Source organism: Phycodurus eques, chromosome 7 (genome assembly GCF_024500275.1).
Source record: "Phycodurus eques isolate BA_2022a chromosome 7, UOR_Pequ_1.1, whole genome shotgun sequence".
In the NCBI taxonomy this organism is placed as follows: Eukaryota; Metazoa; Chordata; class Actinopteri; order Syngnathiformes; family Syngnathidae; genus Phycodurus; species Phycodurus eques.
The window spans coordinates 29,643,708-29,670,608 of NC_084531.1; the positions used below are offsets into that span (position 1 = coordinate 29,643,708).

Below are 26,901 nucleotides of genomic sequence, written 5' to 3' on the forward strand. Positions count from 1 at the left end.
TTTCCCCGTTTGCTCAGACGTACCACTCCCGCCGCGAGATGACCGAGCCGTCCGTGTGCGACACGTAGTCACCGTCGGCGCAGGTGTTGTAGCAGTCCTCAGGGAGGTAAGGCGAGCCGTTGTTGACCACGGGCGGCCCGCACGGGTGGTGCGTGTTCTGGCCGCGGCAGCGGTCGGGGTAGTAGTCGCCCTCCCGGTCGGCCCAGTCGTCGCCGCCCCGCTCCCCGCCCGTGTAGTCGGGGTAAATGACGTCCCCGGAGAGTTTGGGCTTGAGCTCCTGGCTGCCGTTGTCGGCCTTGTCTCCGTACACCTCCTGGAGCTCGTGCGGCTGCAGGACGTCCAGCTGCGACTCCTTCTGCATGTCCGAGGGGCCCAGGTACTGCTTGGTGTAGTAGTCGCCCCGGAAGGTGAGGCGCTTGCGCATGAAACAGAAGCCGGCGGCGACCAGCGCCAGGATCAGCAGGACGCCGCCGCCCACCGCGCCGCCCACCGCCGCGCCCAGCGTGGCGTCCCGCACGGGGGCCAGCGTGGGCGAGGTGAACGGGGAGCGCGCCGTGGCGGGGACGTGGGGCGGCCCGTCGGAGGTGGTGGGGACGGGGGCGGCCGTGGTGGAGGGGGGTTCTGCGGAGAGGACGAGTGAGGATTAAGTCATAAAAAAGAAAGAACAATGTCCGCGCTTTATGTTGTGTAACAAGTACAAGGGCAAGCACTCGCACTCGCACGCGGAGGAAATTTCAAGCGGGCTTCTCCTGCCCCGCGGCACTCGCAACTGCTCAACGAGCACGCCGTTTGCTCCGCCGTCGCTTGATTAGAAAACGCTGCATTACTGCAACTCTGATTGTGCGGATTATTTCCAGCACACCGGCGTCGTTAGGAACGAGTCGCGTACCAGCCCGCTCGTTGGTTGTTACCCGTGCACTCAACTCATCTGGACGGCAACACGGCATTTCCGGGTTTTAAGCGAGCCTCGGCCGCTGCCGAGCCATACCAAATAAAGGAAGAAATATACAAGTGAAGTGCTTGATCTCTATAATCATGGATTGTTCTCACCGTTTCAAAGACTCTTTGCGTTTGTCCCGTTCAATAAACGGCGGAAAGTGCATCTGCGACTGTGGCTCTCCTTGCCCATATGAGAGGGCATTACAGTACCTTCATCGTTCGGCAGCAGCGTTTCTGCAGCTCGCTCGTCACTTCAATTTTGGCGCGCAACGGATACCGAAAAACATTGAAATTGAAATAAAAATGGACCAAGCTCATAACCTGAAAAACTCTTTTAAGTTGTGGCACTCGTAAGTCCAGGTACCACTGTACTTTGTACTTGGGTTTATTTCTATTGTGCAAGGAGGCAGTTATTAGAAATAAATCCAAGTGCTCGCATTAATCGTATGACGTATACATTTCACGTCCCCGACTTTTTGTGAACCTATGGATTATTGGAAACAGTCAAACATGACAAAAAGATATTAATTAAGACCTGAAAATGTCGAGACTGAAATGATAAAAACAATCGATCAAATAATAAAAACAAGAATCTTGTGAAGTGTAAATTATCCTTGGATTGTCTCAAGCAGGACACAAGACTCCTCAGGCATTCACAGCAGCCAAACGTTCCAGACTTCAGTTCAAACGGCCTCGCGACAATACGCTCTTCAGTTGAATTTCCGCTAGCACACTGCACACAGTTTACAGCAGACGTATGATTCTCCCGAGGGCAAAGAATCCGTCGAATGCTGCACTGTCCGGCGGAAAAAGGCACAAAGGAAAGAAAAAGGAGAAGCCGGAGCGCTGAACGAACGTGTGTTTTGAGCGCAGGGGAGATAAAAGTAGATGAGGAGATTATAAAAGGACATGGACGCCGCCCACACACGTCTGCGGGGTCATCATGTGAGAAAATGCTCTGATCGATCATTTGTCCTCTGGAGGAGGAGGCGGCGGCGGCGGCTCTTTGTGAAGGTCGCGAAGAGCGTCGCTCAGTTGGACCGGAGGGCACGAGCATATGTCAACGTCGCTCACTTTGTGCTGTTTATTTGCGATTCGCTCTCATCCACCTAAATGGCTTGATAGGTGCTGCTGAAAGTCAGCCAAAGTTCGATTGTCGGAGATCTCAACGATTATCCTGTCGTGTGGGATACACACATAACACACGACGATAACCAGGACAATTTGGAGCATTTATCCCACTTTGGATAAAGGTCAGGAAAGGCCCAAATGTCAGAGGTCTCTAAAAGATTATCCGAACAATATCCTCTAATGTGGTGTACACGCATGCCGAAAATCAGCCAAATTTGAGCATCTTCCCTTCAGATCAAAGACAGCAAAGACCCAGTTGTCGGGCGTCTCGAAAAGACTATCTTGAAAGATTACACGCAAAATGATAAGCAGGATGATTTTGAGCCCCCCCCCCCTCCCCCCTTTCAAAGTCAACAAAGGCTCGATTGTCGGATGTCTGTAAAAGTTAGCCTGAACGATTATCCTGATGGTGCGGGCGGGGCGCAATCTTCTACTACGGCTCTTTTGCCTTTTTTAAATTTCTGTCTGTCCAGATGCATTGTGGCACTGGGCTGCCTCTAACAGGCCAGTCATGGTACTGCAACAGACACTGTAATGTGCATCGTGTGCTGTGTTGGTTATTTCAAGGACATGATCATACATTAGGAGAGCAGTAAGAATACACTTTTAATATATACACAATTTTAAAATTGTTTTGGGGTCTCTCACATTTTAAAAACCGTTAAGATGGTAAGAAATCAGCATGTGTTGCCCACTCAAGGGTAAAGAAATTTTCGCCCATTTCTGGTAAAGGCATTTTCAAAACAACAGTGGGGAATCGCCAAAAAGATGACAACATAATACACAGAACGCCAAAACAAAACACACGCCATGTATTTTCCAACTCACATGATTTGTTTGCTTAACTTTTTACACCCTTACTGCCGCAAGCCTTTCATTATACCCTTACATTCATCCGGGGATTGGTGAGCTCCGGTCAGGAAAAAACCGGCAGAGATATACAAAAGCACAAGTCATACAAAAGACTGACGTCAAAACGGGTAAGCTGAAAACGGAAAATCTTCCCACTGTCCGCAATTTCCCCAAAGTTGGGTTACAGTGACCCATGACACAAAACATACACTCAACATGAGCCGTTATGTCATGCTGGTTGACATTTCAAAGCAAATCACGTGAATGAATACTGTCACATCAGATAATGGTTAACAACAACCTTTAGGAACTGTATGAGTACAATTTTAACATTCTTCACGCTGATGTAAGTAGAAAGGACACTAACCACTTGCAAAATAAAACAAAAGAAGACTAAAATAAAGTAAAAGTACTGAGTCTTTACAGCACTTGTTGGTTGTCCGCCATCATCGCGATGATTTGGCGTGAGCCCGGAGTGGGCAGGATAATGACAAGTCAATGAGGCGCTTCGCTTTGTGGCTAACTATCGACGGCACCCTGAAGGGGCCTTTTGTGTGCGGAGGCGTATTGTTCTTTTTCCATGTAAAATATAATTCAGTTGCAGGTCCCAAGATTATTCCCATAATCATTTTCTATCAAATTATGAATTTTGGATCATTTCAAAACGTATGAATTACCTTTCAGACTAGAATAAATGAACGCGTAATCCCATCTGTTTTACAGAAAAAGTATATCCAACACCCGTGTCAAGCCTCTGACATTTGAGTGACTTCTGTTCCGTGTGTTTTGTATGCATGATCAGTATTATGCTTTTTTTTTTTTTTTTTAATTTGTTCACTGTTTGGAGACTCCACAAGGATCCTTCAAAAGCCAACAGGTGCGCGTTTCTGCAGGAACCGATGCAAATGTGGGGACTGCTTCAAGCCCCCTCTTAACACAGTTAACACTGCCCCATAAAAATACACAAAAATAGATTATTGACATAGAGTGGACCCCCGCATACTCGCGGTTCGGCACCTGCGGATTCTCCTATTCATAAATGTCTTACGACTGTTTTCAGGATTGCCACAATTAGCACCATTTTTCTTTGATTTAATACACACTGGAAAATCTCAAATCCATTTGAGGACATGGGTCAAATTTGACCTGCAACAGCATCTGTAAAAGTTTGAAAATAAATTCATTTTTGTATACTTTGGGTAACTTGAGGAAAAAAATTATCCAATTTCAGGGTGGAAAGATGACATTTAGGGTATATTTATTGGTGTCAAAGGTGTTGAAATTGGACCCAAACAGTATGTAAGGGTTCAGAGCATCTGCAACTGCGTCGCTGCTCATCTGAGAAGTGAGTGGCCAAAAACCACAAGGCTTCAGAACAACGACAGCAAGCGGGGGAAGGGAAAGCGGAGCGGGAGGGAACATAACTCCACCAAGGGGTAGGAGGAGGAGGATGGGGGCGAGAGGCCGCATGCCCCAAGTCTTAATATTTGGAGAGAGAGCCGAGATAATTGGCCAGCAGAGTCTTTCCTGGACAGGAATGTCTGTCAGCTGTGCTTTCGCTCGGAGGAGGACTCGGGCCTGTAAACAGATGAAGCGTGACAGCTTTTTTGGGGCGCGTCCAGCGCTTTCCAAAACCGAGCGCTCGGCGTGGCCAGTGTGGAGGTGTGTGCGGTGGGTGGGTGGGTGGGGGGGGGGGGGGTTGCTTTGTTTGGAGAGGGATTACAAAGGAGCGACGCAGGAATGAAAACAAAAAGGAGAGTTCTCAGGATCCACACCCTGGCCCTGACTTTGCAATACTGAGCCGGTCGAGCGGCCTCACGGGGCCTCGGCGCAGGAAGCACAGATGTGGATGCAGTAGCGTCCCAGGAAAAGGATTTATCTCCGGCAATCATTTCACAACGCCAATCAGGAAAACACATTAGGATGATCCAGGAACAGTCCAGTCTGCGGCCTTTATTGACATTTTGACATTTACACCTGGACGGACGCACGCACTCAACGGCTCCGCAATGTTACACTGGAACATTTCACGGCTGATATACGGCACATCATTCTCATGACTTGCAAATCTGTCTATGCCGTTCATTACGCCGCCAAGAAAGCTGACCAGTGCATCACTGAGAGAATCAAAGACTATTCTTTTCCTGAACCACAACACTTGAAAACTTTGCAACAGATAAATACACTTGGGGCCTGATTTAAAGGTCGCGTGTGCAAAAATGAGCACAAACCTGATTGATTACGCAAAAGTGAAAGCGAATCTACTAATCAGGAGCTTTTAGAATAGCGTCTGTTTAAACTGCTAAAATGTTCATTTTTCTGGCAAGGGCAAAAAGATTCCTTTAGCGTGCGCAATGAGGCTTATCAACCCTGAGATGAATGGCGGATATCTGATTATGAGTCTTAACTGATCACTTCTGAAAGAAGAAGAAACAAATTATCATGACATCCTGCGACATGCAGCGATACGATTTTGGCGCCACTGGATGATGTAAGGTCTGACTTGAGCCAGTCACAAGAAGGAGTCATGCCGTAACTCCTTTCAACTCTGCATTTCCTTGCGTCTGGGTCATTTGAGCGCAGAGTGACAGCTGGCCCTGGCCCCTTCCAGAGCAGCTTTTCATTTATGCTTTACCAAGTTTTAAACACAATGTTACAAATGTTGGGCAGATGTATCCAATTTCCACACACTCGGGACGAGCTAAATCAAACAAAACATGGCTTTTACGTGGTTACTGGCTTTACCAAAATTATCAGAGTGATCGGAACTCAATAATCTGTGCGTCTCCTTCTATTTACACTTCCAGTTCCATCACTTCAAGCTATTCTGTGCCTGCGGCGCTGTCTCAAATATTTCACGGAGTAAACCATCGGCACTATCTAAAGCGCAACACCCTCTTTGTGAATACGGTGGTCTCCACCACTTTATACATTTTGCCAATAGCACGCTCAAAGGGTTAGAGTGAGTGAAAATACACTTTTCAGCGTCAGCTATTTGTGATCTTAGTCAATCAGGCCCGTACAATTATTGCAATGCGATCATTCCTAGACTATTATTTGGGGTAACACTTTGCACAACGAAACAAAAAAACAATGACGAGAAATACTGCGAGTACAAGTTGTTTGTAGGCTGAGGCATTCACGAAGTCCAATGTCTGTAAGAGGTGTCAGAAGCGGGACATTACCTTGCACCCAGAGGGACAAGTCGTGGCTGCGCACGCCAACGTCATTGGTGGCTTCGCAGCGGTACACGCCCGAGTCGTTGAGCTCCAACGGGCGCGTGAAAGCCAACCTGTTGGTAACAATATTAACGTTCTCCGGCATTTGTCCATCCAACCTGGGAGAGGGAGGGAAGAAAGAAAGAAAAAAAAAAAAAAAAAGACATTTTCATAATGTTTGAATGCTTACTAGCGGTGGTATCCTACTGCCACCTGGAAGTACATGTGATGTCATGGTGAAAAGAGTATGAAACATTTTATTTGGGCTTAGGCGATAATATACGGACTGGGAAAAATACTTAGAAGAAGAGCTCTTCTTCTAAAGTCTTGAGGGCATAAGGTTTCACAGGGCGAGACTTTGTTGCTCCTGTCAGGACGCCATGAGCCTCGTTTTTGCATCAGAGGCCAACAGAGTGCCACAAGGTCTGACTTACTCGCATGCAGGAGACATTTGGACTGTTATTTATAGTGTGGAGTCTTCCTGATGGCTACGACCGGCGGATCCAGTGTCAAAGAAAATAACTCTGTGAATATCTAGAGTAAGACCCCGCGTATTAATGCCTCACTATTAACATTCACATTTTTATCTGCGGAACCTATACAGTTTCCCTGAAATACATCGCGTTTTTTGGGGCTCTTTCTGAAACGCTACAAAATGCCACCAAAGCCCCGTCTACAAAGGAAGGTAGTACAGTAATCGGTGTGGAGGGAATATGTTCAAGTGATACATCTCGACTGAGAGACAAGCTTTGTACATCAGGGAGGTGCCAAGTTTAGCCTGGGTTGTTTGTGAAAGTCTTCACCGCACACTTCCAGTGCATTTTTCTTTTTCTAAATCAAATCATCTGTCAGCCACTTTTGTTTAGGCATTATGTTGTAAGAGGAGTTTGAAATGTTATTAAAAGTGTCTTGGATCATAGTTCGTGTATATTTAGAGTTAATGAATATAAGCAAATATAAACCTTTTGGGGGGGGGGGGATCAACAACTTGCATGTTTTTGTTATATAGAGTAGGCCCCAAGCCGGCTTTAAAGGCATACATATTACGGAAAATTCACTTCTTCCTAACTTTTATAAAAAATGGTTATTTTAAGTGTGGAAATTAACAGTCAAATAAATATTTTGTGAGCTGCCTATTTTGGAAAATCTGGCCATGAGTGAGGCATTCTGCACTCCCACTAACGGCTAGTTTACATAAAAACCACCAGCCCCACACCAAGTTTCTCCGCCCGTGACATGATCAGCATGCATAGGCAAAGATCCCGATCCACTTTCAAGCATCGGGTGAGCTTGTGGCCCAAGCAGCACCACCTAAGCATGTAAACGTTTTTGTTGTTGTTTTGTTTAACATAGACACCTAAAAAGTACTATAGTTGTGTACCATTGGGACAATAAATGACATGATCAATCAACTCAAGCTGTAAGTGGTTATGGAAATGCATTGTGTGGCTATACTATGAAAGCCTGGCTATAAATCAGTGTAGTTATCATAACGTTTGTAAACAATTGCCGCCAAATGACTGGAAGGGTTTGTTTACTAGTGGTGTAATCTTTTTGGGTTTTTGTCCTCAGAAGTACATGTGACATCATGGTGAAAAGGTCCAATGATTGTGTACCGACCTGACCCATGTATACTCCCGGACGGGGGGGTTGGCCTGCGCGTCACAAATGATCGTCACATCGGTTTGTCCGGCATACCAGTTTTTCTCCACCCCCTTTATGAAGACCATCGGTGCAACTGTGTAAAAACAAAAGGCACAACAAAAGTTAGCGTCAACAAGCGTTGTGCTGTCCAAAGCACATTTGGGACCATGTATACACTCAACAAGCTGTTCTCGAAGGAGAAAAACACAGTGTGGGTTATGTTAGATTACAAGGAGCACGGTAGCCTAAAACAAAGGATTGGCAGGGCTGCCAAGAACAAATAAATGATCCGAGGTTGGAGGAGAATTCGAACAAAAGAAGAAGTACAGCTAATAAATTCCACAAAACAGAAAAGCAAACAGGGGATACACGTTCCGGATGAAGCCAGCACGTGCAGTTGTAATAAGACACAGCAAACAACAGACTCGGTCGGATATCCAATTTTGCCCATTTTGATTTCTCCGGAGAACAAATGAGCGAGTCATTACTGAAGAGAAAGGAGGACGTCTCGGCCCGTCTCGCTCGCTGACCCGTCACGCACTTTGCAGTGGAAATTGTGCTTCTTTCGCACTTAGAAAACTCTCACATGTGCCTCGGCAATGATTTATTGAGCCACAAAGCTGCGTTCCGCCTGTATTCGCCTTGCTTTTCCCCGCTTCAACGCCCACTGCCTTCCTCACCCCTAACTCCACTGCGCTCCTGCTACTCGTGTCACCGCTGGGGCTTGATCAGTACTTTCCTAAAATAAGCTTCATCAGCAAGCCACCACACAATTAAATGATACATTATATGTCATCATAGCAGGAACAACAATGAGTTGCAACTCGAAAAGATGATTTTGAAATACTGAAGAGGCAGCCATTTTGTGTCAACTTGAGCCTGGACTATTGTGTCGTTAATTTCAATTTATGACAGAAAAAAAACTAACTTTTCCCAGTGCCTGTAATTCCTTTAATTATTGTGTGTATTGTGTTCATGAGTGCGCCAGGGTAAGGGAACAGTTGCACTATGTGTGAAGCCTGTGTAGCAATTAGCTAATGACACGACGAAAGACGCGAGACGACTATAGATGTGTAGTTCATTTTTCATTTTTTCTTAGTTTTATGCAAGTATGTTGCAGCAAGATACTCGCGGTAACATTAGCGCCAACCATTACAGCAAGAGCTAAACTACTATTATAAACATGCATTTTAAATGTGTAAATTATAGGGGGGGGTGACTCAAATTGTAGCTGTAGTAAAAATGATTCCTGAATATTAAAATAGCAATAATTATGCTCTGCAGTTGTGTGCCTCGACATGCAGGGAATCCAGTTAATAAAACCTTTTTAGCCATCTAGAGGAAGAGAAAACAAAGTGAGCTATATGACTCAGTAGATGACAAGCTAATTGTTCTGACCATGAGTAAGGTTAAGTCCTTTTTTGTATTTTTCCTATTTTTCACTGTTTTCTGTGTGTCACTCAAACCAAGGTTCGTAAAAATACATTAATGCAAGTTGTTTTACTATATTTTAATTTTTTTTAAATCATACAGCCATGTTTGTGCTTGGCCAGTTAAGCGTATCATTAGCATTTTCAACGCTGTTACTGTAATTACAGTGTGAACTTCGTATTCTAATAACGTATTCTAGTATTCTGTAACTTTATTTAATTGTAAAGGTTTTAATCAGCGATGTTTTTGACACGTTTTGCAGCTATCCGAGTTTGTGTAACAGGGTTGCGCCAAACAGCACATGACTAATAATATATCTCATAAAAACTGGTCACTTCATCCAGGTCTTCCAGACGAAGTGGCTGAGGAGAGGGAAGTCTGGGCGTCCCTGCTAAAACGACTGCCCCCGCGACCCCACCTCGGATAAGCGGTAGAAAATGGATGGATGGATGGATGGATAAAAACTGTACCGTTGATGGGTGAACTGGACAAATGTAATTATGATAACTTATTAACTATTTTTTTGAGGAAAAAAACAAAATGTTGTTGCATAAACTGTCCTTTATTTATGGAATTATGCAAATAATAATAATTATTTTTTAAAAAGATAGTTCAAAGCCTTCGCTCTCTCATGCAAACATGTTGCAGCGAGTCACCGCCGTTCACGTTAGCGCTGACTTAATGCACGAGCTAAGCTTGTCTCAAAGCAGACAAATATGGTTACTCACACTGAATATTGAGCGTGTAGGGTATGCGGAAATCGGTCTGCAGTGCGGGGTGGCGCACCACGCAGGTGAGCGTCTTGCCCTGGGCGGAGCTGCGCGGCTCCCACATGTAGCGTACGTGCACGCTAGCCGTGCCGTCGGGCTCGTCGTGACTCTGCGTCTCCTCGCGGCCGCGCAGCTCCGTCTCCCAGGAGACTTCGGCGGCAGGGCGGCCGCGCTCTGCGATGCAAGTGGCCACCAGAGTCTCGCTCTCGCCTTCCAGCAGGGCGGCGGGCCCGGCCGACACGAACACCTTGGGCTCCACTGGAGGAACGAGACAGTATCACAATTAGTACTGTACATGAATAAATCATGGGCATCAGAAGAGGAGATGAAGGAAGTGGCCCTCTGTGGAAAACCATCCTTCCTACCATTTACATACTGTACATTAGGAATGGAAAGGGGTGGAAAGTTTCCGGTAAAGTTCCATTGGAAGTAAAGTCAGGGAATTTTGGTAAAATTCCAAATAGGGAACTTTCTACGGGAGGTTGAGTTCCGTAAAAGTTCCCATTTATTCCACTAAATTCTCATGGAAAAGTTTCCAGTTTAAAAATACTCCTGGAAATGTGCAACACATTCATTACAAATGATTGCTATTCAATCATAAAGAAGACTTCAATGGGAAACAACACCAGTCCAGTTTTTAATATCTAGCAAAGCCTAATGGCTCTTAAATGATACAATGAAGCAAGCCACTTAGTGAGCTTTGGGCACACAAGGGAGTGCAAGTATATCCACTTTATTATATCAAAACATTAACATGTACACAGAAGCACAATAGCCTGTAAAAGAAGCACCGAGAGAGTACGGGAGACGTGACAAACCGTGAAAGCAGTGTGCTACACAAAAGCATGAGGAACAGAGCATGACAGCAATGTGGTAAGGGCAAAGCTGAAAAAGAAGCAAAGAGAGTCCCACAACAGTGTGCTAGGTAAAAGCATGACCAAAAAAAGCACAGAGTGAGTAAAGTGCCAAAGCTTAACAGCAGTGTGCTTGCTACACAAAAGCCTGAAAAAGAATCGCAGAGTGCGTGTGTAAAAGCAATGTGGTTAGAAAAAGCCTGAAAAAGAAGCACAGAGTTAGAGACAACAGCAGTGTAATACACAAAAGCCTGAAGAAGAACAGAGGGCGTGATAGCAATGTAAGGCACAGTTAGGGGAGATGTGACAAATTGGGACGACAGTGTGATACACAAAAATCTGAAAAAGATGCGCAGAGTAGGAGCGTGACTAAATGTGTGACTCAAAAGCCTGACAAAAGCACAGAGGAAAGTGACAAAGCGTGATTGCAATGTGTGACACGAGACTGAAGAACGGGAGCATGGCAACTGTAAATGTCTGAAAAAGAAGCACAGAGCCTGACAAGGTGTGATAGCAGTGTGCTACACAAAAACGTGAAAAAGAAGCAGAGAGAGAAGTGGTGAAGTTTAACAGCAGTGTGTTCCATAAAGCCTGAAAAACAAGTCAAGTGTGAAATCAATATAGTACGAAAAGGAGAACTCGACCGATAAGATTTTTTTCCACGGCCGATACCGACACAGATTATTAGTATTTAAGGAGGCCAATGACTGATATTTGGAGGAAATATTTATTTGCAGTCAAAGGCAAAATATTGCCAAACTTTTAAATAACACAAAATGTTTAAATGCCTTTAAAAATATGTTTATTAAACAAGCTTTTCAGATTTGTAAAATGTCCCCCCCCCCTCGACAGTATTATTTTTCATCTTAGGCAACAGACGTTTTAAAATTCTTAAAAAGTGCAGGGAGCTCCCAGGTTCAGCAGCATGACTTATGAACTTCAATGAAAACAAATAAAATAGCACACTCAAGTTTTCTACAGAAAATAAGGTTTGCCAAAATTTCATCACAGCTGAAATGTTTATCTCTCACTTATGTTTGCTTTCAAGTTCAAACAGAAAACAAAAAGCGCAGACAGTTCCCACGGTCAGCAGCATCTGCTATAAAGTTAACTATAAAATTACATTTCCTTGCCATTGTTTCTCTTTTGTCTCGTGTGTCCCTATTAAAGCGCACAAGCAGCTGCTCCACTGACTGAGCCGACGACAGTTTCAAAGGTCGAGGGGCGACCACCTCATCCCGAGACAAGGCCGTCACCTTCGGGACATCTGCTCCCCTCGTCCCCAGTCGACAAATTCCAAAAATAACTCCCGGCACCCCGGTCCCTAAAAATAGCCGTCCGTCTCCCGCACCGGGGCTGGGGGAAGCCGCACTCGTGCCGCAGTCGTCAGGCTTCCTCCCTCTGCCCCGCCTTACTAGCAGGCTCAGGCTAAAAACAGTAGCTGCTCTATGTTAGTGACTCCATGAGACAGACATGTTCATTTGGAGTGATGTCAGGAAGGGAGGGGAACGCCAGAAGGGCGGAAAGGCTAAGCAAACATTAGACCCTTTCACACCGCATGTCAATTTACCCCCATGGTGGAAAGTAACCAAGTACATAGTGTTATTAAGTAGGTTTTCACGTAACTCTCTACAGCCGGTTCACAACCCTTGTCCTGCATGCGTCCTCTCCTCTCCTTGTCCTGTCCTATCTTGTCCTGTCCTTCCCTCACAGGGTGTAGCATGACTGCCCCACACGACACGCATATCTAATGTGTCATTGTTCTTGATATACAAGGATTTACTTTTCTCATCTTGTTTACAGTTAGTCCTTTGTCTTTTGTTGTCTTTTTTTTCCTCACTCCCCTCGAGAAACTTTTGTTCTGTTCGACTGATCGACTCTTTTGATTCTCAATGAATATCCATTATAATACTAAGAAACCACAGCGGCAGCTTAAAAACTCCACTGTGAAAAAGTAAAACTGTTCCGGCACAAAAGGGATACAGATCCTCCATTCTGCTTGACGTAACAGTCGAACAATAAAACCCAAAAAAACGACTTTTTACACAATGGTCATTGCACCGGACTATTGCAATATTAGTCGTTCGAACTGCTCTAAGTGCTAGAGGACTCTGCATCTTTTTGCACAATTGTTTTTTGTCAATGTCTTGATGTCCCCAAAGTGTTCTGTAAATTGACTGTCTGTTGTACTAGAGCGGCTCCAACTACCGGAGACAAATTCCTTGTGTGTTTTGGACATACTTGGCAAATAAAGATGATTCTGATTCTGATTCTGATTCTGATTTGAACACAAACTTAGTATCACACTTCCTGACTGCAACCTATGGAGGGTAGACCGGGTCAAAAGCCTATTAGCCAAAATCATTCATTAGTTATTCAATGAAAAAACAAATTTGAAAAATCATCATCATAGCCGTACCCATAAAGAGCCAACCAAAAGTACATGGAAAAAAAACTAAAACATTTTTGGGGGGTTTCCGAAGGGTCCGAAAGCTACGATAATGAATTCCGGGTCTTCTGTTCCGAATTAATTTTGCGAGATCACTTTTTAAAAAAGAGGTGTGCATCACATTACATCCTTTCCCATAAAAGCGGGTGAACAGTTACTCTATCCAATGCATGAGCTTGGGCTTTTCCATGAGTCAGCAGATCTGTATGCGCAGCTGAATTCTCAGTTTTCTGACTTGGCCAAAAATAAATAAAAAATAAAAAGCTGCAGCGTTGGCTGCAGGAGCGAGCAGACAAATTTAAGAGAGAGCCGGGTGGGGTACAACTCATCGGGAGAATCAGTTTCTTATAGTCGCTGCACTTGTGACGTTGGTGTGACGTACAACTGAAGTGTCCATTTTTACACGGCTGGTTTCCAATTAACATGTCAGCATACATACTACAAAAGGTCATTGCTATCTTTTGGCATCATACAGTATAGGTCCTCCTGATATACATTTTGATCTATGATTCACGATGTTGATGCGACTGTGCTGTGCGACAAATCTTGCGTAATATGTCTGATTGAAGCCATGTGTTGCAGTCAGTGTCATTGTCTGGGTGGTTTTAACGGTCTATCTGCAATAGATGGTCTGTTCCTGTGCCAATTGGAGCATTGAGTCAGTGAGGGGATTCAGTTCTTGAGGTTTGTTTGTACACAACCAAAGCGAGTGCACTTTTGACACGCTTTGAAATTCAATACTCTCCTGGTTAAACGATCATTAATAATTCAAATGAGGTTTTCCTGCCAAGGCCAAAGGAAGACTGAAAAAAACAAAAAGCGAGGGCATGTCACCGTAGAGAAAAACACGATCCGCCAACTTTTAGTCAGACAATTTAACAGCTCGCTGCCTCCGAGACAACAGTGAACTTTTGTGTCCGCCCTTACTCAATTACCTAATTACCAGGAATTCCACAGGGTGACATTGTGTTCAGGTGGTAGAGCACATCATAATCATATTGCCCCAAATCGTTCACGATGTCAATTATCGCTGTCTTCTAACAATACACTACCAACAACAAATACAGCTCCGGAAAAAAAAATGTTGGGGTATGTTGAATTTTTTTTAACAAATCAATGTTCTGCATGAGACTAAATTATAGTATATTCCCAAACTATCATTTTTGGTCTATCTTTACACCACTAATAACATCCCTACTCAGGCTAATCAGAGTTGGCGATGTCGCAATCGCAACAATTCACACCAATTCAACCAATTCCCACAAATTATGCGTGGAGCTTGCCATTTCATCCAATCACTGCAACCTTTCCACAAACTGGACCAATCATTTGATATTTCCGCTAGCTCCACCAATAATAGCAGTCCCCCACGCAAACATACCACTTTCTTGTTTTTGGTTTGAAGGTAGTTTAAGTGCGACTCGAATGTCTCATCTTCTGACAAAAAAAGAAAAACTAAAAAAAAAAAAAAAAAAAAAAAAACATAATGTCTTATATGAAAGCTGATGTTTTTTTTCCTCATGCAATGATGTGGTGAAGGACAAACAAACAAACAAAAAAATCATCTCTCGACAAAAAGATAAAGACGTCAGCAGGTTCTAGAGGATTCTCTATTTGGGCTCCAGTAGTCTGGAGTGCCCTACCCGCAAAAATTAGAGTAGCTACCTCGGTAAAAACATTTGTCTCGACTTAAGACTAGTGTCTACACTCTTTGGTTGAACCACTGCTTGTATGTAACTGGTCCCTCACTCTAACTCACACCGAGGTCTGGATTTTGGCCTGTTTTACTGTCACTTCTCTTCCCCCTGCCCTTCCTTGCCCATATGTGGGGTGATCAAGACCAGTGGCTCTTGCTTGCCGCTCTTTGTGACTCTTTTGTGAAATAGACTTGACAAACACTTGAGAAACTTGAAAAAAATCGCAACATCTAATGCAATTTTTGTACAATGCTGTGTCAAATCATGCATTTTAGGCCACAACAATCACAAAAAAGACAGCCAAATTCTGGTGGTAGGGGCTATTGTGTCCACATAGAAATCATCCCACTTACCTAATACATTGACATACGTGGACGCTTGGGCATTTCCCAGCGGGAAAGTGGAAACTTTGCAGGTGTATGAGCCGATATCTGCAAGGTTCACGACGTCCAGGGTGATGCTGACATCTTGGGCCGAGGCGGTAACGAATGAGACGCGATTGGCCAACTCAGCCGGGATGGACGTCCCGTACTCCGCGTGGAACACCGCCATGATCTCCTTGCCCGAAGGGAGTTGGCGCTCCCAGGAGCACTGGATGAGTTTGAGGTCAGGTACTGCCTCAATCCTACAGCTCAGCGTGATCTTCTTGCCCTGCACTGCGTTCACTTTCTCAGGGAGCACCACCACCAGGTTACTGCTCACGTCTGCTGGGAGAAATAAACCCTCAATATGGTGCCAATAAACCAGTAAAACATCAAGCACTTCATTTCTGGTTTATTTCTTATATACATATTAGAAGGACAGCACACACCCATCTACATTTTCACTCCTTGTCAAACATCACAAACAGATCAACTCGAATGCACAACCACAGTAAAGGAGCCAAATTGAAGTTTTTTGTCCATAAAAAAATAATGTTGCAAGGAGAAGCCTAGCAAAATAAAAGTGCTAAACATCGCTTAACACAGGGGTTGGTAAACTTAAAATACTCAAAGAGCCATTTAGACCGTCTCCCACAGGGAAAAAAACAAAATTAAAACACCAAGACCCACAAAAAAAGTGTGGATATTTTGAGATGTTGTTGGCAATGATCAAATTAGTAGATTCAGTGTAAAAAACACATGAAAATAGCCCCTTGTACCCCTACCCCTATTCGTCATTAATAGGAATGTGTTCACCTTGTAGTTCACAAAAGGCGACAAAAAATAAAAAATAAATAAATAAATAAAAATCAAACACACATTAAAATCATAATCTCAAGTATTTCAGGCCACTCTGTTCAAACATTTTACAACACACCCAATATATTTTTTTTCAGCTCCATTTTAGCTCTGTTGACATGTTTACAACGCAAAGGTCGTTATATTTGGGAACCATCAATCTGCTGTGCGCGCCTCTCGGTGTGCACGCTGACTCAAACGTATAAAAGTGGCCCACCGGCTGGTATTTTTGCTCCTTGGCACCGAGGCGCGCGGTTAGCCGCAGCAATGCTGTTGAGCGAGGCTGAGGCTCCCCTGTGCTCCTTTGGGTCCTCTGTAATTTCCCTGATTACACACACGCAAACACATGCACGCACACAATACACAAGAGTTCTCTCGACCAAAATAAGGCCCAAGTGTGTGAGAGTCAAACAGTTTGTCTGAATGGCGACTCGGTGTATACTGAATTCTGCTGTAAACTTGCCAACTATGCTGTAATAGTTGAGCTTTCCTTATTTTTTTCCCCTCTACATCGCTCACACGGAGTTGTCAAAATATTTTCCGTGGGATTCTGGCACCCGCCTACATGCAAGTGGGGGATTTTTTTACCTAATAACGCCCATTTTAAAAACAGCCCGATAGCTCCTGTATTTAAAAGAGGGAATTCCTGATAAGGTTGCTTTCGCCATTCTTAGATCCAGAGTCCACCGAGCATCAGAAGCTGACGTAGTAGTCGACATTATCACTCCTTTCTCAAACATCACATACAGATGGAACTCAAAGGCACAACACCAGTCACAGCAGAGCCAAATTGAAAGTTCTTTGTTAAAAAACAAAGTTGGTAGGAAAAATACAGCACAAAACCTAGAAAAATAAAAGCAGCGCAAATGTCACCGAAAAAAAAAAAAAAAAAACATTACCTTTTGTTCACAAGTAACAAGCATATGGTTAGCCTTATAGTATTTTTTAAAAATGTTTTTTGTGAATGTTTTTATGTCTGCAGATTCGGAGTATTTTTTTTTTAAAATGTTTTTTTGTGAATATTTTTTTATGTCTGCAGATTTTGAGTCGCCCTGGCCATTGAAATCCACAAAAGGGGCAGAATCTAAATCTTCACTTGTTTCTTGTCCAACATCACAACATACAGTATAATCTCCAATGCTAAAAACTAGACACACAGGAGCCAATCAAAGCCTTCTGTCTACCAAGAAAAATCATCGGAAGTAGAAACCTAGCAAAACAAAAGCAGTAACAGTGCTAAACGTTCCTTAACGGAAGCAAAAAATTAAGAGCAAAATGTCGCTTAACACAACCAAAAACACGTAATGCTACTCTACCTTTTGTTCACAAGTGATCGCTAACCTGTTACATCTTAATTTCTTATCAAATGTCACTAACAGAATCGCAAACGCACAATAACAGTCACAGAAGAGCCGGATCAGTTATTTGTCCATAAAAAGTTGGTCTAAGTTAGAAACCTAGCAAAATAAAAGCAGTCCCAGCGCTAAATGTTGCTTAACATAACCCCAAAAAAAACCACACGTTAAACACTAGCATAAGGCTAACTTGCGAGCATCTAGTGTGAGAAGCTAACGTACCGCTCTATATGTTAATTTCTTGTCAAACGTCACGTACAGATGAACTTAAATACTTGAAACTAGGAACAGAAGACCCAAATCATGGTTATTTTGTCCACAAATGAAAAGTTGGTCACTACCAAAATATAGAAACGTAGCAAAATCGAAGTAAAAAAACAGGTAACACAATTCTACAGTGTGTGGACTTATCCACAATACAGAATTACACTGCATAAATCAATGCGTTTTGAAAGCATTTGATCGTTACAAGAGATGACGCGGTAAACTAACACCACTGATTGATGTCCGCGGACACGTGTCAGACTTATGCCCAACTCCTAATGTACCACTTTTGGCTTGGTTGTCGTCTTTCCGACCCCATGTAAGCACACTGAGAAATGAGAGCCGGAGTGCGCGCCATGTGCTGTTTGCTTTAGCGTAAGCGTCAGGGAGCATGTACATAAACACAGGGCGGGGGTGCACTGAGCCGACTCCACCCTGCCCATTAGGGAGGAGTAGGACAGACAGATGGCCTCAAAGTGGGATACCTACAGTCAGGAAGAAGTGTGGGGCAAAGTTGGCATGACGACTACAAACAAGCAGCGTGATATAGGTACTGAAATACGGCTTGAAATGATTAATTATTTTTCTAAATCTCCCTTTAATCAACGTGTAGTGTGTCCACTATGCAAGGCCTGGTACGCTGCACTCCGCATAAGAAACACAATTCTATGTTTGCAATCACGAGGCAGACCGAAGACCTTCTACGCTACACAAAGACAATTATATGCTTGTGATCACGAGGCAGCTAGTTGTTAAATGTAAGTGGGTCTATAGCTGCCCTGATAGTCCGAAGACCTTGTACGCTAGTAACAGTAAACAACTACATTAGTGATCACAATTGCATGTTTACGGTCACAAGGCAGGTCAGTAAAACAGTTCAGTTTCTAAGACAACCAAAACATACCAGAACATTCCAGTTGCGATCGATTCAATGCCCTGAGAATTAAATGGCCTGGATGAATGTGAACATTCGCAGGCAGGTCAGAATGTGTGAAAAAAACTGGCCCGTTAATCCGAAGACTTTGTATGCTGCTCTCCACATAAGTAACTAAGCAATTGTATGTTTGTATTAGTTTTAGTGGGCCAGCAGCTGCCGTGTTCCTCACAGGACCTCGTATAAGGCATTCTATCAATCTGCTCTATGCAACCTCTCCCTAGGCAGCATGTGGATCATTACCAGAGGTTACAGTGGTGTGAAAAAGTGTTGGCCCTCTTCCCGATTTCGTATATTTTTTACGTTTAAATGTTTCCCATCATCAAACAAGGCTAAATATTAGTCAAATACAACACAAGTAAACACAAAAATGCAGTTTTTAAATGAAGGTTTTCATTATTAACTCATTCACTGCCAGCCTTCCCAGTTGACATGGATATTTGACTTCTAAAGCCGTCAATGGCAATGAATGTGTTAAGGGTAGGCTTTCCACGATCAGGATTTTTGGGGACGATCACCGATCAGAGAGTTTAAAAAAAAACGATAACAGATCACCAATCCGATCACAAGATGGAGGAATGTGTCTCTTTAAATGACCTGTTCATTTACTGTATATACTTCTACTTAATTGCTCAAAAAATTCTATTTACAATAAATAATGTATCTTTGTTCCTCAATTTATGCCAGTGAGGGATAGTGACAGACAGAACAAATGAATGGTCTTCTATTAGATGGCAGAAAGTACATACAGTAATTAATGTATCCACTTTTTGTGAGATTTTTGTTTGTTGGTGTGCCGTGAGATTTTTCAATTGTAAAATATGTTCCTTGGCTCCATAAAGGTTGGAAATCGCTGCTCTAGACATATCGTGTATTCTAATCAGTCAGGTCAAACCAACATTACATGACAGAAATAATGGGTGCTAACTTACTGTAATTAAATTACTTTATTTTTAATTAAATGACTTCACCCACACCGAAACTTTAGAGCATGATTTGACAGAACGGCGGCATGTTTACGTACAACCGTTCGTGTTACCACTCGCTTGCTAGGCTACATAACGTTTTTCTTGCCGGCTTGTGAGCCGTATCGTATTAAAAGTACGTGAACATACCTCAGGCAAGCCTTAAACAAACGTCCTCTCCTATCCTGAGCACCGGTGACCACCAACACGCGTTTCCCCCCATTTTGTCCTTATAACGCGATCCACTCTCGTCATGGTAACGCATGTATCCGATCGCATTTGAGTTGACAAGATAAAAGCCCAATGATCGTAAAAAACGGAATGCGGTGGTATCGGAATACAAGATTTTATTGCAGTAGTCTGACAGTGCAATCGTGAAATAAACAAATTAGTCTTGTAGTCTGATCCAGGCATTACGTGTTGCCTGTTCGAGTGACATGTTTTTTTTATTTTATTTCTTTCAATAACTTCAGATATTTCCAATAGTACGTCAAAAGACGCGACAAGGCTCAAAATAAACTAGCTTTTGGATTCCAATATACTGTGCACGACGGCGACGTGGCGTAAATGCCTTTTGTGGAGCAGATCAATGATGTCATTGATCGAATTATGACCTGAAAGGTGATCAGCAGATCAGCATAAAATGCTAATTATCGGCCAATACCGATCAGCCCGATAAAATCGGTGTAAAGTCTAGTTAAGGGAGAGAAAAAGAAAATCCAAAACTACATAGCCCTGTGTGGAAAAAGTGATTGCCCCCTAAACCCAATAACTGGTTAAGGCCACCCTTAACAGCAACAACTGCAATCAAGAATTTGCAAAACTTGCAATGAGTCTCTTACAGTGCTGTGGAGGTATTTTGGCCGACTCATCTTTGCAGAGTAATTCAGCCACATTGGAGGGCTTTCGAGTATGAACCGTCTTTTTAAGGTCACTCCAAAATCTTCATTTTGTTTTTCTTCAGCCATTTGAGGTGGACTTGCTGAAAATATTTTGGATCATTGTTCTGCTGCAGAACCCAAGTTATTTCAGCTTGAGGTCACGAACAAATGGACAATTCACCTTCAGGATTTTTTGGTAGACCGCAAAATTCATGGATCCATTTAAAACAGCGCCAGACTATCACACTTCCACCATCATATTTTACTTTACTTTACTTTTTAAATGCAGTGTTACTGTTAAGACAGATGTAATGGGACACACACCAAACTTTTGTCTCATCAGACCACCAAGTATTTCGCCTAAAGTCTTGGGGATCATCAAAATGTCTTCTGGCAAAATTGAGACGAGCCTTAATGTTCTTTTGGCTAGGCAGTGGTTTTCGTATTTTGCACTCAGCCATTCAGGCCATTTTTGCAGTCTCTTATGGAGTCATGATCACGACCTTAATTTAGGCAAGGGAGGCCTGCAGTTCTTTGAATGTTATTGTGGGGTCTTTTGTGATCTCTTGGATGAGTCGTTGCTGCGCTCTTAGGGTAATTTTGGTGGGCCGGCCACTCCTGGGAAGGTTCACTACTGTTCTATGTTTTCACCATTTGAGGATAATGGCTCTCACTGTGGTTCGCTGGGGTCCCAAAGCTTTAGAAATGGCTTTATATTTTCCACACTGATAGATCTCAATTACTTTCTCATTTGTTCCTGAATTTCTTTAGATGTTCGCATGATGTCTAGCTTTTGGGGATCCTTTGGTCTACTTCACTTTGTCAGGCAGGTCATATTTAAGTGATTTCGTGATTTTGAACAGGTGTGACAGTATCAGGCATGGGAGCGGCTAGACAAATTGAACTCTGGTATGAGAATCACAGTTATGTTTTAACAGGGAGGGGGGGGGGGGGGGGCAATCACTTTTTCACACAGGGCCATGGATATATTTTTTTCTCCCTCAATAATAAAAACTCTCTTTTAAAAACTGCATTTTGTGTTTACTTGTGTTGTCTTTGATTGATATTAAAATTTGTCCGATGATGGGAAACATTTAAATGTGACAAAGATGCACCAAAAGAAAAAAACAATCAGGAGGGGGCCAAAAACTTTTTTCCCCCCACACCACTGTATTTATGAGGACTTTCATATAACTAAACAGTTGCATGTTTGTGGTCATGAGGCAACTCAGTATGTGGGACACTATCTGCCCCGTTAAGTCCGAAGACCTTGTACGTTGCACTCCGTGTAACGGTAAACAATCATGTTTGTGATCAAGACGTGGCTGAGTGCTTAGTTTAAGTAGAAGAGCAGCTACTGTGTCACAAGACCTTGTAGACAGCATTCTATGCATCTGCTCTACGCAACCTCTCCCCAAGGAGTATACGGCTCATTACACCAAAGGTTATTTTCAAAGGCTCTGTTTCAAGTAATTGTAAAAAATTACATTTTTATGATCACGAGGCAGCTGGATGTTTAGTCTAAGTGTGAGCAGAACTGTCTTGTTAGTTCGAAGACCTTGTACGCTGCACTCCGTGTACAAGTGCCCTTTTCTGCAAAATCCCTGCACTTTTACCATTTTTCCTCCCTCTGCGAGCGGCCCAGGGAAACAATGAACTCATGGGAAGGCTACGCTCGCTTTGAAGAAATGCTTCAATATTTGTTTCTTTCCCTCATGACATCACTAATTGTGACAAGCTGCTGCAAAGAGTAAATCAAAACCTTCCTCCTGGCGGCCTGGAAAAGCGGCTCAAACATTCCGTGTCCGCCGTCGCTTGACGAGCCAAATTCAACGCCCACCCGTGGCCGGCGCGCACCTCCCCGAAGGAGCGTGTCATCTGGATGGAGAGCCACGCCATTATGTCGGCCTGTGTGCGTAGGATGAAAAAGAGCACTGTCCCTGTTGATGTAATCAAATATCGCATAGACGATCATGAGGGATTGATTTAAAAACCTCACCAATCAAGAATGTAGAAAGTGCAGAAGGAAAAGTAGTTTTAGGAATAGCAGAAACGTGGAAATAACCTCTCAAATTGGGCTGGGCCATTTAGATTTGATCCATCGATAATAAGTAGGACATTTTGATTTGATTCATTCCTAATAACTTAGGCCTGGGCCAATCATTTTGTCCATTAATTTGAGGGTCTGCTGTAGGCCACAACTTACGCCCAGACGCTCAAACGCAGACATCCGACTCCAGCTACTGATGTCACTCACTAGGCCACGCCCCTTAAAGGCAAGCATCCATAACATAAGTATTAGAGTACATACAGTAATTGCACTTTATAAAACCAGTTGTTATATGACACTCTTTGATGAAGGTTTATTATAGTTTTATACAATATAATGATATTTGTTGTTTTTCTACATGTGGAACAAAAAATGGTGGTGGTTTCTGGGGGGCTGGAACAGATACATGGTATTTTAATTCATTGCAAAGGGGAACATTTAATTTGCAATACAATGGTACCTTGACTTACGAGTTAAATTTGTTCTTTGACCAAGGTCGCAACTGTCTAACTTGTATATCAAAACAATCTTTCCACTGAAATGAACAAGACTTTCATTAGTCCATTCCAGCTCACTATTAAAAAAAAAAATTGTTGTTTTTAGTAAAGAAAAATAATACTGTAGTGTAAAATATAAACATAAGAGAATGTAAAGAAATAAAGTAGTTCGATCAACTGTAACTACGCCAAAGTCACACAGATGTACACACTACTACATTCATGTGTTGTGTGCCTTGAAAGGGGGAGGGGGGGGCAATGCGGCCTAATGACCATTTAAAGCAAGTCACAAGTCAAATTGATTAAAATGAAAAAAATAACATTTTGGGTGAAAAAGATCATTTTAAGGCGATGATGCTCAGCCCTACTATCAAGCCTGCAAAAATCTCATGCCAGGGTGGTGAACGAGCAAAACGGTGTGAACGCTCGGGTTACTTTCGGAGAAGCATATAACAGTGGCTTGTGTCCAAAGTCATCAGCAATCCTCCAGGGAGGCTTGCTGCTGCTAGCCAGGCTAGCCCAGCCCCAGACCAACCCTAGCCACAGCCTCGCTCGCTTTTCCTGCCGCCGCTCATTTTCAAGGGGGAGTAGCAGCTAAGACATAATGAGGGTCAGTGTTTCATTACTGTTTAAGGGGCGTGCGCGCAGGCTAATAATGTAAGGGCTCTATTAAAGCTCCATTATGCTCCATTAAGTTGATTCCTTGGATTCTGTGATTCTGATCAAGGACACGGACACACACACACACTAAAAACACTCAAGCATTAAAATGCTTCTAATGAGGGCGTATTCAACATTTCAACATGCCGGACTTGAGCAAAATTTCCCTCCGCTGGCCTGCACTTTTTTCACTGTGGATAATATTTCTAAGACTTTAGAACGAGACGCAAGGTACACTGGGGGACCAGAATCTCAGAACTATGAAGCAGCCGAACAAGGCTAACATTAGCATTGAGCGTTTTCGGAAGAGCTGGCTCGTTTGTCTCAGTAACTGACTGACTGGTGGAAGTTGGGACATCGCCCCGTTTCGTTGGCTACTGTGTAAAAAGGCAGAACGATGTTGGATCCTCCGACACAATCTCTGCGTAAAAGAGGCTAACCCCCCCCCCCCCCCCCCTCCTCACTCTTATACAGTGAGAACTTGAAATGATTGCCATCTCTTTGTGTGACACATTGTGTTCTGTGTGTATGTCCTTCCTAAAAATACCGCAAACCCCCCACAATAAACAATAAGGCGGGACACAAGGAATGTTTGTGGTTCCTCGGTACACAAGCATTTTCTGAGTCCTGCGCTGTAAGAGGTGACTCTGGTAAAAAGGCTTTAGCTGACTACCGCTGGACACTATCCATATCGTCCTGTTATGTGGACATCTTTAATCAGGTGTCTGGAAGGCCGCCGGGGGTCCACTTTGCAAAGAGAAAGGGCTTTTTGAAGAGTACGGCGACAAGTGAAAGAGGCCCGGCTGCCTCCCTTTTTAAAGGCCTGTCACCCTCTATTTGTCTGCCTCGAAAGGGCACAATGCGAGGAAGGAAGGGGGTACATTACACTAATGTTCTTGTCACCCTGCACAAATATTCTTTATGATAAAGACACGCTAGACAGGAGGCAATTTTCCACTCGGTCTTTTCCGAAGGTTCTGGCGTGGCAAAAGGTCTGTGCTACTGTGTTAAGCGTATAGGCATTGTGTGTTTGTGTTTTCCACCTCTTTACACAATGACAATAGGCGCACAAAGGGCTCCGTGTGGCCTATTGACCGCACTTTGCCAGGCCAGAGGAATTTGAAGCTCCCTTCGGGGGATTCGGCTCTTGAGTTTGCTTTCTCTCAATCCCGGTTTAACAACTTTGAGATCTTGCGGGGCCATTGAATCTTTAAGTGCGCACTCACACATGGCGAAGTCTGGTACTTTAGGCTAGCGTGAGTGCTCTGATGCAAAGCAGAGATCGGTAAACATGGGCCCTCTGGCACGCTTGGAAGACGATTGGTCATACAACGACAGTAACGTGATCATTCCTTCCCAGTTATAAACGATAACGGGCATTTGACCAAGGCAGAGCGAGGGGAAATGGCTTGAGTGATGATTTTAGCCCTCTTCTCTACTGCTGTGGTTTAAATGTAAGAAAAGAGAGCTAAATTGGTAGGAAGTGAGAGGGAACACCGGCCATAACACTTCAACAGGGAAGTTGATTCAAAATGCAGGTAGTGCAAATGCAAACATTGTTAAAATGATCATTGAGGGAGTGACTAATTCGGTGACTCTCTTTGTTGCTCAGATTAATTAATTAATCTCTCTCGATGCTAAAACGCTCCTGCCCTTTGTTGAAGCTCCCTTCGGAGCAACATAATAAAAAGATCTATTAAATGATCATAACTAGAAAACTGTGTTTTGAATACTAGTGCATTGGTGTTTGGGGTCTCGGCAATTAAGACTTTCATTAGTAAAACAAAGTTTTCCCACATACAATACAAGCCAAACTCCGCAGGGAATTACACTTGTTTTCCTTTCAGTCATTCCCATGATTGTCCTATTTTAGATATGACCACCAAGAACATGCACTTGTTAAGTGACAACCACATGTAGTCACAAAAAAAAGTGCATTCCTGTTAGTTGGAATGTTGAAAAAGTTGCAGGTTTTCTTCAGTATTTTACTTGATTTTGTTTTCCCTTAAAAAAATGTATTTAAGGTCAGGTGAAAAGCGGAAACGAGCAATCAATATCTCAAGGAGGAAGCGAAGCCGCCCTGCAAAAACCGTACATTGGAAGTTTGGTTAAAGTGCAGCATAGGACCAGCATTATACCACCTGGTCAGAGGGAGTTCACTAGTTTTTTTTGTTTTCTTTTTTTCCCTCAGCGCTCAACTGTCTCCCTGTTTCTGCAAAAAAAAAAAAAAAAAAAAAAAAAAGATGCATGACGCCCACAATTTCAGCAGCTGTTCTGGACACACGGTGGAAAGAAAAGTCTCAGGTTAACAAGAGTACTTTTTCTGGCTAAGTTCACAGCATAGAAACAATTCACATTGAAATGAGGGGAAATGGTCTGTTGCAGGGGTCAAAGTAGTTTGAACTGTACAGGCGATACTTTAAGCCTTTTAGATTGTTCATTAACCGTGCGCACGTAGGACCTGATTTGCTAAGATGCCAAATAGCGGGCACTAATTTGCATGTTCACACTATTTATTTGTTTGTCCTGTTCGGTTGTTAGGTCAAGCAGAATGGAAAATCTGTATCCCTTTTATGCCAAAACAGTTTTACTGTGTCAGTTTTTAAGCTTCCGCTGTGGTATTATAATTGAGGTTTATTGAGAAACAAAGTTTCTAGAAGGGAGAGAGAGAAACAAAGACCAAAAACAAAGCACTAATTGTAAACAGGATGAGAGAAGTAAATCATTACATTACCTACAAGAATGAAACATTAAATATGAGTGTTGCATGGGGCTGGAGTGCTACACCCTGTGAGGGGTACAGGATAGATAGAACAGGACAAGGACAGGAGAAGAAGCATGCAGGACAAGGGTCGTGAACCCGGCTGTACAACTGAAGTGTGCTGGCATTAATTATGTAAATATAAAAGTCTACAGGACGTGAGTATAAGGGAGGGGATACACAAGCGATTTGCATATTCATGAGTTATTTGTTGCAGTAAGTGCGTGACCCCACACCCAGCGAAATAGTCCTAGGGGTGTGCGACTGCGGATACATGCAAGTGAATTGATCCCGTTTTACATGCACAAAGACTTGACAGAAGTGTCCTG

The 26,901-nt window shown here is 43.3% G+C and overlaps 1 protein-coding gene across 2 annotated transcripts in view; it reads right to left on the reverse strand.

Annotated features, from left to right (window-relative positions):
* Positions 1 to 26,901, reverse strand: part of nectin3a (nectin cell adhesion molecule 3a) — a 48,398-nt gene that overhangs the window by 1,950 nt on the left and 19,547 nt on the right. The window contains exons 2-6 of one of the 2 annotated variants that reach the window (XM_061681073.1): positions 15,339 to 15,692; positions 9,944 to 10,243; positions 7,761 to 7,878; positions 6,108 to 6,259; positions 1 to 621 (exon numbers count right to left, since the gene is read on the reverse strand). The exon at positions 1 to 621 is cut by the window's left edge and continues 1,950 nt beyond it. In XM_061681073.1, coding sequence (XP_061537057.1) covers positions 14 to 621; positions 6,108 to 6,259; positions 7,761 to 7,878; positions 9,944 to 10,243; positions 15,339 to 15,692 — 1,532 coding nt within the window. In that variant the 3' untranslated portion in view covers positions 1 to 13. The remainder of the gene's footprint in view (positions 622 to 6,107; positions 6,260 to 7,760; positions 7,879 to 9,943; positions 10,244 to 15,338; positions 15,693 to 26,901) is intronic. The other variant, XM_061681074.1, reaches the window with a different exon arrangement.